Below are 12,704 nucleotides of genomic sequence, written 5' to 3' on the forward strand. Positions count from 1 at the left end.
TGTGTTGATTATTATAAAAAAAAAAAAAGAAAAATGTCTATATCGTTCATGTGCCCAAGAATACGTGTATTAATTAAAAATGTTACGATAAAGTATCAAAGAGAGATGATAAAAATTTTATTAGGTATTATTATGAAAGAGGTGATAAAGAAAAAAAGAAAATTGAAAATTGTATAAATAAACGTTAGTCAATTATAGTAATGAAATATTAATTGTTTTTGTGTAACAAATTATTTTTATTATTATTATTATTATTATTATTTTTATTATTATTATTATTATTATTATTATTATTATTATTATTATTATTATTATTATTAGTATTACTACTGCTACTGCTACTACTACTACTACTACTACTACTACTACTACTACTACTATTACTACCACTACTACTACTACTCTACTACTACTACTACTACAACTACTACAACACTACTACTATTATCATCAAATTGCAAGATCACGTGGTTAAAAATTTTTCTTTCTCGGTTTCTTTTTTCTTTCTTTTTCTTCTTTTTTTTTTTTTTCTTTTTTTTTTAATAACAAAAGGACATAAGTCGATTCGTCACGCGTACCTGATTATTATAATTTTATTCTTGAAATTTTTAAGCGAAGAAAAACAAAAAAGAAAGTTTCATTGATAGACATTCGATAATATTAACAAGGATAAATCTATGTTCGATCTTTATTATTATTACGTTGTATTTTTTTTTTTTTTTTTTTTTTTTATTCTTCCTTTCTTCTTTTATCATTCAAATGGAAATTATGATATATAATGCGTTCAGACATCTTTCAGTTAAATTTTTACATTTGATATAATGCTCCTACCAAGGATTTCACAAACGTTAAAACTTATGTCCTGTTGTTAAGCTGCTTAAGAAAAAAAAAAAAAAAAAAAAAATAAAATAAAATAAAATAAAAAAATAAAATAAAAAAAAAAAGTAAAAAAAAATTAAAATCGAATTATGGGCAACCAGCGGCAAACAATAATCATCATTTAGTACTGTACTGGCTTCCTGATCCTCCGATCTAGTTTTACCAATCGTTTTAAATACGAATACTTACCATTAACATTAACAATGAGGATGATTAATGCCATACATGTTCTGTGATAAGACCACTGTAATTACTGCAACTGTGTATCATTGCTCCCCCCCCCCCCTTCTCTCTAGACTCTCTGATGATCTTGGCAGCCAGTGAAAAATACATTTGTTAAGTAAACGATCATTATGATATCCGGGCAGTCCCAAATCTAGCATATTCGAAAGATATATCTATCGATTTTAAGCTTTTTACTGTACATATCTACTGTATTTTATAAGGACTGAAACCGACATGTATAAGCATACTTTTACTGTATGATAAATCCAGCATAATTTATTATATTTTACAGACTGTGCTAAACTCATGTTCCTTAAAAAAAAAAAAAAAAAAAAAAAAAAAAAAGGAAAAAAAAAAAAAAAAAAAAAAAAAAAAAAAAAAAAAAAAAAAAAAAATTTTTAAAATATTAAAAAAAAAAAATTAAAAAAGAAAAAAATAATAAACGAATGAAAAAAAAAGAAAAAGAGAAAAAGAGAAAAAAAGAGAAAAGAGAGAGAGAGAGAGAGAGAGAGTGAGAGGAAACAAAAAATAATGATAAAAAAGAAACCAGTATGGCGAATGAAATATAAATTAATAAAACAAAAAGTAAGAAAAAAATAAGAAAAAAAAAAAAAAGAAAAAAAAAGAAGACGACACAAGAAAAGAGAAAAAAGAAAAAGATTACGTCGAAGATTAGTACGATTTAGACGCACGAAAGATTTTTTTTTATCCTGATGCGTATTCGTTATATTCATTACGGTAATAGTGAATATAATTGCATCAAGTGCAGAGAAATCTTACGGAAATATAATTAAGACTTTTCCACAGTTTTTTACACGATCGTCCTTTTAAAAGCCATCATAGATTGATAAGGCTTAAGGAATGAAAGCAATAGAAGAATGAAATATTATAAGAGATTTTGAGGAACAGATTTTGGCCGTTCTCGCTCACACTTTTTAGAAAATCCACGTCCATTTTGCGAAAACTATCTTTGGGACTGTGCGGCGATTACTCGTGGAACTTGTGACGTTTTGAATGTTTCTTTAACTTCTTCTTTTTTTATTCTTCTCTTTTCTTCCCCTCTTTTTCTTTTCTTTTCTTTTCTTTTTTTTCCTCTTGGAAAGTTATTATTAATCTGTATGACAATTTGAAGAAAGAAAGAAACAACAAAAAAAAAAAAAAAAAACAATAGATTCTTTGAACCAATTCGCAATAAGATTCTATGAGCGTATGACTGCATAATTTGATAAACTAAGTACAAGTAAGACAAGTGTTACCTCATCATGGAATTCAGCACATTCGTGTCACATTAGCTACCACTGCATCGCTGTTTGGTACACTTCCATTGTATGTTGCATTTAAATTCAAAGACTTTTATAAGAATGGTCCAACAGTGGTAATTGTTTTTAGTGCACGAGTGCTGTTCATCAAACCCAGCTCATACAGACATTCATTTTTCCATTTACTTTAAGTCATTGCACCACATCAAATAAATGACATTTTCATTATATAATCATGTGAATTTTGCGTGAGTTTCATTACCCTTTACAACATTGCAGTAGCTTTATGATGGGTCTCTATATATTAGTTTTTTCTTTTTTCTATTTTTTTTTTTTCTTGATTTTTTTTTTTCTTTCTTTTTTCTTTTTAATCACAAAGTCTAAGTTCTTGCGCTAACAAAAAAGGAGCAATGACAAAAGATTTTGATATGATTAATTTACATTACGTTAGTTTATCAGGGTCAGAAATATTCTCTAATAACGTAAGATACCAAATGTATACTTGATAGAGATAAAAAATTATTTCTTTAGAAAAAAAAAAAAAAAAAAAAGGAAGAAAGAAAGAAAAAGAAAAAAAAAAATTGTAAATGTGGATAAAGTGCAAGTAAAATTAGAGTTTCGTATCGACTATAATAATATTTTACGCAGGCTAATAATAATTCGTAAATCTCTAAATAAGTGTACAATCTATCGTATGTGTTTCAATCTATCTTTAAAATATTTGAAAAGATAATTCATTTTTGTAAAAGATTATCATTCGAAGGGAGAACATTCATTGCTGCGTATCTACATATAAGGTATGTTTATGTTATCATTTATATACATACATACATATATATATATATATATATATATATATATATATATATATATATATATATATTAAATATTAAACTTATAAATAGTCTTATAGTTATATTATTATCAATATAATGAAATAAACTAATCGGACAATAAATGTTGCAGATATTCGCTCGTATATCTATTACTTACACAGAGAAGAAATTATTGGGGAATTAAGAAATATAATGTCGCATAGGTACGATGTATATTTTGTAAGTTATATTAATAAATATTAATTATTGAAACTCTCATAGCAATCTCTATCTTGTATATTTTACAATGGAATTTGAATTAATGAGATTTTTGTGCTAATCGCACTGTATTCAGTCAATTCGTAAGTGTAATCAGAGCTTCTACAACGTCTCCCCTGTGTTCTCTGAGCGTTTGTTCAGCTAAATTACGATTAATTTCCATTTCCTTCATCTGAAATAATGAAAGAATGATAACTTTTTAATATATATATATATATATATATATATATATATATATATATATATATATATATATATATATCACGATGTAATAAAAGGTAAGAAGTAATGTTATATTATAAAATAATTATTTGAGATAGTCAGATTTCTTACTATGAGATCAACATCTTCTTTTTTGATTGAAACCTTAAGAAGTTCTTTCTCCTTAGCTTTCTTTTCAGCAGCTTCTTTATTACGACGATCACCAATTATACTGAGTGCCTGTTAAAAATTTATTAACTTTTTAATGTTATATTAGATAGAATAAAAATACTTTCTAAAATATCTTTTTATAGGTTAGCTTTGTTATTCTTCTTGATTTATGCTAAACAATACGTTAAAACAAACTTACGTTTCGCGCGTTTATTAAAATAATGGAAATTAAAATATGAGATTAGTTTTATATATTCGTTAATATTTATATATTCATTAAAGGAATCATAACAAGTTATAATAAAACACGTGGATGATAATGATTAAAAATGAAACTTACACATGAAAATCCGTCAGATGAGGATATTTCCTTTTCTTCGGCGTAATCGGTAACTCTTTCCAAGTCTGCAGCACCGCTGTCATATTTTGCTGCCTTTTTCTGTGACTTTTCCTGTTGCTGTTCATCCGAATCTCCATTTACATCTTCATCCGCCATCTTTAGTTTATTTTTTTTCCCTTCTTTCTTTTTTTTTTTTCACAGCATACTTCAAGTTTATTCAAAAAAAAAAAATTTCTTCAGATGACCGCGTTATATCATGCCACAAACGAAATATACAATAGAATGAACATCGTACGTCGACAAAATAACTATAAAACTGTATTATCGACCGTAGATACGGTTTTGTAACAAATCAGTGGCGACCTCTTGGATAAAAGCGTCAAGAAATATTTCATTTAAGACGTAATGATTGAAGTCAATGCATTTAAAAATTTTTTTAAAACGATTAATATATAATTCTTTTTTCTTTCTTTCTTTCTTTCTTTCTTTTTTTTTTTTCCTTTAAAATTCAAAATAATAAAATATAAATCATAAATTTATTATCTATGTATGTATGTTTATATATCATTCATAATATGTATTTCGCTAAAATGTAATTCAATTTATTTGTTAGTGTAGCAAACATCTTACAACGATTACTCTCGAAATTATTATTATTAAAAGATCTTATAGAAACTACGATTATGTATGTGTATATATATATATATATATATATATATATATATATATATATTATTTATATGTATATATATGCACATGCTCTTTGATCTTGTCTATCCGTTTCTCTCTTTCTCTCTCTCTATTTATGAATCCGCATTCCATAGATTCTTGGATGCGTCAACAATGTATCCATCATGTAACATTCACGTAATTCAATTCACATACTTCCTTTTTATATTGTGTTGACGTTAATCTAATTGGATCTTTGTATGTAGTAATCTCACGTGATGAGATCCGGACAAACGATATTATTCGCAATCCAAAAGAACATTTTCATTTCTTTGTTTTTTTTTTTTTATTTCTTTTTTTTTTTTTTGCACACTAGTACCCAGTAACTTCGTAGCTATTAATAAAATTATATAATATGGAAGTTTACGTATTACTTATATGTCAAACTTTTTTTTTTATCAATTATAACTATATATTTTTTTTTCTTTTATATTATTTTTTTCTTTTTTTTTTTACTATATTAAGCATAATGTACAATTAAAAAAACGTAAGAAAAATTTTTTTGATCTTTACCGTATTTTAAATATAAATGCGTATAGTTCATAAGGTATAAGAAAAAAGAAAATAAAAAGCAGAAAAAGAAAAAACAACTTCGGGTAGGAAATAGCAATGAATTTTTCGACTTGATGAAAATTAAAATAAAAATAAAAGAGATAATAAAAAATAATATACATATATATATATATATATATATATATATATATATATATATATATATATATATATATATGTATATGCAATATATAGGATTAATGATTACATTCGGTATAACAGTAATACAAAAGAAATGAATAAAAAACATGTCAGAATTTAATAAAAATGATTTATAATAAATTTTTACAAGATTGAAACGCTACGATTTATTCATAGAAATAGTAGTTACATCAGCAAGTTATATAATTCTGAAAGGACGTTATTACAAAATAAAGATGCTTAATTTATGATAAAAGAAAAAAAAAAAAAAAGAAAAAAAAAACAAACAAACAAAAGGAAAAAAATAAAAAAAAAAAAAGAAGACAAAAGAATATATAGAGAGAGTATTATTAGGGGAGTAACGGCGATTGGTAAGGGTTGTGTGTGTGTGTGGAGAGGAGGGGAGGGGGTTCGGGGATGGATAATGAAATTGGACGTGATAGTGTCGCGTTAGTAAAGATTAGATCGTATGTGAGCTTGAACGAGACACATTCTAACATTCGATAATATTTCCTTAAGTCTTTCTCTTTGTTTTTTTAATACTTTGCATGGACGTCAACTTTTTCGTCGCTTTCTTCGTCGTCGTAACCTTCTTCTTATTCGTAGTTGTTTTGGACGCCTTTTTGGCATACTTGTCGATCAAAGAATCAAAGAAATTATTAGCCTGATCGGCCCGTTCCCTATTACGATTTTGAATTGCCAATGCTAAATCATTAGCAGCTGCGTTTTCTTCGTCTTCAATTTTTTGCATTTTGTTCAATCGTTCAGCCTCCATGGCTTCTTTGGCCCACTGAAAAATCAAACGATCATTGAACTACTTCAACAACTCTATTTCTCTTTCTCTCTCTCTCTCTTTCTTCCTTTATTATTACTATTAATTATTATCGTTAGTTGCACGTTCCTATTAGATTTTTTTTTCTTTTCGTTCTGTCTTAAAAGAACAAACCTTTGATATAAACCGGAATCATTAATTAATAACATACTTCATCGTCATCGACACGTTAATACAACTAGGTCAGATTAAAAGTAACGATAAATAACTATCCAGAAACATAACAGAAGGCTATATTAACCATCTTTAATAAACTTCAAATGGTAGAAGAAGAAGAGGAGGAGGAGCACTCGTGGTAGTTGGTGTATATATATATATATATATATATATATATATATATATATATATATATATATATATATCAAGGGTAAGAAAAGCATCCACTCTATTTTTGTGCGTTCGCACCACGATCCATATTTGATCTCGACTTTATTAAATAATTGTCCTATCTTATTCCTTACTTTATTTATTCACGTATGTATATACGTTTGGCATTACTACGGACACGCGGAAATAAATTTCATACAAATCACATTCGTAATATATACGAAAACGATCAAATTTTCATTTTAAACTCATCGATATCGTATTAAGTCTTTCGTTATTTCTCAAAGCAAAAGGATTATCAAAGGCAATAACTGATGGAATTTATTATTTGGCAAATTTTCAAAACTCTTTAATCTTTAACTTTTCTTAACGCAAAATCATAATAACGTCCATTCGAAACTCTTTATCCTTCCTTTTTCTCTTTTAGTTCTAACTTTGTTACCTAAGAAAATTCGTAATCATCGATGATGTTTCATATAACGTTCGTGACCTACTCCAAAAATTTCTTACCGTGGAAATTACGTTATTTATAATTTCTGGCAAGTTCTTCTAAACTTCCGACTAATGTTAGTAAGTTATATTAGTTACACAACCCGTGTACGCGGAATTTCAAATTCATTTATACGGATGACACAATCTGATAGAAACGAAAAACTCTTTCTCCTGTGCCATTCTCGAAAATGATATATAGAAATGAAATGGAAACTTTTCAAGGAAGGAAAGTCTTTCCCAATGAAAAGAAAAAAAGAAAAAAAGAAAAAAAAAAAAAAAAAAGAAAAAAAAATCTTATCTTTTATGTCAATTTTTAAACTGACTTATAAACCGACTTCCAAAAGTTTAACATTTTATTAACGTTTGCCAACGATATTCTCATCTTTCTCTCTCTCTCTTTTTTTTGCTCTCTCATCCAAAAATGCAAATCCAAACACCTGTTGTCTATGTCAGCCAAACATATAACTTATCCTGAACTTGACTCTGACTATTAACATGATTGAATAACTGAATTAACTGACTTACTTACTTACTTATTTACTGACTGACTGACTGACTCATTTTATAGATTACGTAGACAAATTATATGTTATCGTTATATACTCGGAAGACGTATAGTTAGCCGAATATCTTCTTTTTCTTTCTTTTTTTGTTTTTTTTTTTTTTTCTTTTCTTCAAATACGATCAACCCAATCACCTATTACATTTTCGATCGTCAAGATCAAGATCGATTTCAAATGGGATATCATTCTTAGTCATTTAATTTATATTATCCAACTACCAATCCAACAAATGCATTTCATAAATCCGGCAAAAGAACAAACGGATATGCGAATAGACTATAACGCGTCTAGGAATATTGAACAAGGCCATTGCATAACAAGAGTCAACGCGGTTGGACAATGGCATTAGTAATTATTTCATTATCATTCCGGATGCAATGCGACCCTCGTTCCTCGTTTATTTCAATTGTCTATCGTAGAGACGCTCTTCTAGTCCATCATAGAGAGGAATCATAGATTAATTCCTTTTTCTTATTTTTACTGACTTTTAAATTAATCTTTCAAGATTTGCGCGACGATAAATCTCATATATCATATATTTCTCTAAACCAATTTTAAAGAGTAACTATATAAGTAAGAAAGATACCTACGCAATAGTGACTCTGGCTCTCGTCTCATCACATCGAACTAATCAATGAATTAGAACGATAGCCCTCTTCTCTCTCTCTCTCTCTCTCTCTCTCTCTCTCTCTCTCTCTCTCTCTCTCCTTCTCTCTTACGTATTTATAAAGAACCATAGATTTTTTCTTTTCTTTTTTTTTTTTTTTTTTTTCTATCAAAATACAAAGAAGAAAAACGCAACGAAATGATAGTGATCGTGATTTCATAAATGCGGGTGTTTTGTTTTCTCTCTCTCTCTCTTTCTCTCTCGTACGAAGTTCCTATTACATTATCATATTATAAATAATAATAATAATAATATTAATAATAATAATAATAATAATAATAATAATAATAATAATAATAATAATAATTAAAAATAATTAATAATTCATAATCGTACGAAACGTATGAGTTAAGATCAATGCGATCTGTAAGTTGGTAAAGGGGATTATTATCACTCACGATAAATGTCCTTCAGCTAAATTCTCTGCACGATGATATTTAAAAGAAAAATAAGAAAGAAAAGGGTGGTAGTTGACAATTCGATCGACAGCGATGAACTTTTTGGACACTCGGGAAATGGTTTATCCGTAGTGGTTTCTACCACTGTAATTGATGATTGTTCTTGTTGTTGTTGTTGTTGTTCATAATTTTGTATCACCGCCGGTGATAATGGCCGTCTTATGGTAACAGTGGGTTCGTAATAAGGAACTTGAAGAAAATCGCCAGGTGCAGCAGGTTGAACGATCTGAGGTGGTATCGGTGGTGGTATGTAAGATCTCGTAGTATAACGTACATCATCAGTTTTAATAGTTTCGATATCATTCTCATCGAATTGCGGTTCAAGGGTTGGATTAGGAAGCGGATCAAAGATTGGATTAGGAAGCGAATCAAAGGTTGGATTAGGAAGCGGATAATTTGGTTCTATGAGTATCTCATTCTGTGTATAATAAACTTCAGGTGGTTGCGTTGATAAAATATTTTTTGGATCTAACATAGAAGATAAGGTTTCTCGATCAGTTGGGCTTGAAGCCAAAGAGGACGTCCCAATTACTTCGTCGTAATTGTCAAATTGTTCATGATATTCACTGTTCATGGTTATTTCATCTTTTTTGATAGTTTTCGGCCAAGGTTGGATTGATGAATATCTAAAAGGTTGTTGTTGCGTTGTCGTTGTCATGTAAGAACGATTAAGATCAGCGATTGATGGTTGATATCGTGATGCTTCCGGTCTATCAGTCGTTGTGACGAATGAAGAAGAATCGACCGATGAGAATTGAGATATTCTATCATTATAATCGGACGTGGTTACGCTAATTGGCGCATACAATGGATAACGTATGCTTTCGGTCATTGATGTACGATCAGATGATCTCGTATCTTCGGTAGTCACGGCAATCGAAGGAAAATAAATCCTCTTCCAATAATCTGGCGTTGATGACCAAACGATAGAAGTTTCTGTTTGATCTATTACTTCGGTCATATTATTATTATTATTATTATTATTATTATTATTATTATTATTGTTATTATTATTATTATTACTATCATCGATCGAGATTTCATCGAAATCCTTCCATTCTGGATCTTTACTAAAATTAACGTCACGATCCTCGAGAAATTTACTGATAGCATTTGGACATTTAAATTCTTTATTTTCACTGAGAAATATTCTCTTTAATTCCTTCAAATTTTCCATCGCTTTTATATTTAAACACTCGAACCGATTGCCGGATAATCGAAAGTCCACGAGATTCGGCAAATTTTCATACACCTCGTCTTCGATCGTCGTTATTTGATTGTAATTTAGATCCAAATACGTTAGATAATCCAATCCTTTGAACCAAGATCCTTTGACGGTGGTTAAATGATTATCGTCCAAACTCAATTGTTGAAGATTTATTAAGGATTGAAAAGCAGTTGGTTCGATATCCAATATGTCACAGTGCGAACAAGATAAGACCCAAAGATTAGAGCCAAATCGTGAAAACATATCCGCGGTTATAATCGGAATTTTCATTTTATTGATACGTATCTTTTCTATTTCCGTTGGTATCGAATACAAATCCACAGGATGTCCTCCGACGCAAGAATATTCCAACATATCTTCATTTTTCACGTGTTCACACGTTCCTGCTGCACCTCCAACACTCATGAAAACTGTTAAAAGTATGAATCCGAATACGACGGTATCCATTTTTATTAAAACATTCACGAGATATACCGTTAATTATTTCAATATTATTATTTCATAAATTTTACTTATATATTAAAATCATCGTGCTTAAAGACTTTAGCCGAAAGACATAACGTGAATACGAAAGAGGGCAATCCTCGATCGGATTGTCCCGTGAACTAATCCCGCTATTGCGCGTTCCCTGGTTACTTATTTACCAGTACTCTCCCCTCCCTCCTTCAATACCTCGCTTCTCCTTCTCTTGCTACTTTCAATCGTCGAGCGACAGTGTCTATTGATAAAAATAGAAAAGCTAGAAAATAGAGCACCAAGCGTTTGTTTGTTCGAAAATTAACGTGACGTACTATGAAAATTGAAGGAAGAAGAGAAGTATTAAAAACTCCATAGTATTATGGTTCCTTTAACGTTAATAAATTATCTCGATTGATTTTACATCATAATCCAATAAATAATAATTGATTCTGATGAGAGAAGTATAAGTTTGATAATTTTTGAATCAAGCTTAAATATATAATCCGTTATAACAAAGGATATAACTTATTTCTATGCTTAATCTATATGATTTATGTTTTATACAAACCTTTCTTCTCCTACGTAATTTCTTCTTTTCGCTTTCCTCCGTGAAAGCTTTGTATTCAGGTACTTCACCGGCTTCTATTAATTTAGCTATGATCGTATGGTATCTTGGTTCTTCCTCGCAATTACTAAAAGGTACAACCACCAAAATGTAATCCATGTCGCCTTTACCTGTAAAAATATATAAGATATATATTATTACATTTAACGTAACGTAACTTTTCAATAAATAGATCATGCTTACCATCCATGTATGCCCTTTTTAAATCCTTTATTTCAATTTCAGAACCTTTATACGTCTTTTCGTAGTTACTGATAGTCTCTTCAGTAATTGGCTTGAACAATGTCTTCCAATAATCAGCCCAATTGCGCATAATAACCTCTTCACTTTCTTCGTCATATTGACCAGACTCATTATAGATCTTTCGTTTTTCTGAATCACTAAGTATAGAATGAATTCTACCAAGAACTTTAAATTTTTCCGTAGCTTCAGCTTTGATATTTTCCTCTACACGATCCGGATGCACCAGCAGAGATAGCTTGTGATAAGCTTTTTTTACTAATGGAAAAAAAAAAAACAAAAATAAATTTCATATTAAAAAGTGAAATATATCATTTAATTTTTGTCGATTAAATTAAAAGGAGATATCTATTTCTTTCATTTGTAACTTAAAGGAAAAATTTAAAGAACTTATAAGTTTCATCATTGAGGTTAGGTTTTCATTAGCAACATTGATTTACGTACCCTGTTTGTCATCCGCATCCGTCGATATTTTTAACACTTCATAAAAATTTCGCGAACCGAAATATTTCTCACAAAGATCTAACAAATTAGCCATATTTTTAATAAAGCAGTTAGGACAAAGAGAATTTAGAAAATTTCTATCGATTAGTATCACACAGAACTGTTCGACTTATACCAACTTATAATCACTGGTCATTGCCAATATTTTTCAATACTGGCTAATTCGCAACAATATTTTTATATACCCTATTATTTAAATAAATAAAAAAATATTTGTCCTTAATAATAATTAATGAAATGTATTGTCATTTTATCGTTTAAAGTTTTACATTTATCTTTCATTATTTGAAATACTACACTGACGTAAAGAAAAAAGCGGTTCGACATATTTTTAGCATGTTGCGCGCTCTTCTTCCTGGCGCGCAAATTTAAAACTGTTTCGTGCTATATGACATTTAAGGTTATTCGCTATCTTTTATTCGAAGCGTGTGCGACTTCAGCGACATGTATGGACAAAATATGAACTACTTGTATAAGCGGGAAACGCTGTCCTCGCTATACGTCTACATAGTGATATATATATATATATATAAAACTATCAGTTTTGTGTGGGTTAGATTAAAGTAATTTAGTAAAATGTGAAGTCATATTTTTCGATTTTTCATATATACATATATATTGCTTTTTTTTTTTTTTTTTTTGATAGTAAGTAGCGTACATCTCGCAGTGATGCAATGTCGATACGCATTTGTTTCACGATAAAATCATAAAGAATAAT

At 29.0% G+C, this 12,704-nt stretch overlaps 2 protein-coding genes and 1 long non-coding RNA gene across 5 annotated transcripts; 1 reads left to right on the plus strand and 2 right to left on the minus strand.

The window, feature by feature from the left end:
- The first annotated feature begins 1,643 nt into the window (after nt 1–1,643).
- On the plus strand, nt 1,644–3,451 carry LOC124426852. Its single transcript, XR_006942807.1, has 2 exons — nt 1,644–3,160; nt 3,330–3,451. It is a non-coding gene; the product is annotated as an uncharacterized LOC124426852 (long non-coding RNA).
- Nucleotides 3,395–4,424, minus strand: LOC124426851 (huntingtin-interacting protein K). The gene is made up of 3 exons (XM_046969010.1): nt 4,170–4,424; nt 3,791–3,898; nt 3,395–3,629 (listed from the first exon to the last, which is right to left on the minus strand). The coding sequence occupies exons 1-3, from the start codon at nt 4,323–4,325 to the stop codon at nt 3,534–3,536; spliced, it is 360 nt and encodes a 119-aa protein (XP_046824966.1). The 5' UTR covers nt 4,326–4,424; the 3' UTR covers nt 3,395–3,533.
- Nucleotides 4,425–5,686: 1,262 nt separating this feature from the next.
- LOC124426710 (J domain-containing protein CG6693) lies at nt 5,687–12,207 on the minus strand. Of its 3 annotated transcripts, XM_046968759.1 has the most exons (4): nt 11,927–12,207; nt 11,426–11,740; nt 11,186–11,352; nt 5,687–6,381 (listed from the first exon to the last, which is right to left on the minus strand). In XM_046968759.1, the coding sequence occupies exons 1-4, from the start codon at nt 12,018–12,020 to the stop codon at nt 6,106–6,108; spliced, it is 852 nt and encodes a 283-aa protein (XP_046824715.1). In that variant the 5' UTR covers nt 12,021–12,207; the 3' UTR covers nt 5,687–6,105. The 3 variants fall into 3 exon arrangements, with proteins under 3 accessions (XP_046824715.1, XP_046824714.1, XP_046824713.1); XM_046968758.1 differs by lacking the exons at nt 11,186–11,352; nt 11,426–11,740; nt 11,927–12,207 and adding an exon at nt 8,871–10,783 and having other exon boundaries at nt 6,315–6,381; XM_046968757.1 differs by lacking the exons at nt 5,687–6,381; nt 11,186–11,352; nt 11,426–11,740; nt 11,927–12,207 and adding exons at nt 8,542–8,686; nt 8,871–10,783.
- Between the last annotated feature and the right edge of the window lie 497 nt (nt 12,208–12,704).

This window comes from Vespa crabro, chromosome 9, assembly GCF_910589235.1.
Source record: "Vespa crabro chromosome 9, iyVesCrab1.2, whole genome shotgun sequence".
Taxonomy (NCBI): Eukaryota; Metazoa; Arthropoda; class Insecta; order Hymenoptera; family Vespidae; genus Vespa; species Vespa crabro.

Excerpts from the sequence above, each read along its gene's own strand:
- LOC124426851 (XM_046969010.1), bottom strand. The coding sequence starts at position 4,325 with ATGGCGGATGAAGATGTAAATGGAGATTCGGATGAACAGCAACAGGAA. Across the intron at positions 3,899-4,169 it reads CATCTGACGGATTTTCATGT|GCACTCAGTATAATTGGTGA; the intron begins GTAAGTTTCATT and ends AATTTTTAACAG. Across the intron at positions 3,630-3,790 it reads AAGAAGATGTTGATCTCATA|ATGAAGGAAATGGAAATTAA; the intron begins GTAAGAAATCTG and ends TCATTATTTCAG.
- LOC124426710 (XM_046968758.1), bottom strand. The coding sequence starts at position 10,605 with ATGGATACCGTCGTATTCGGATTCATACTTTTAACAGTTTTCATGAGT.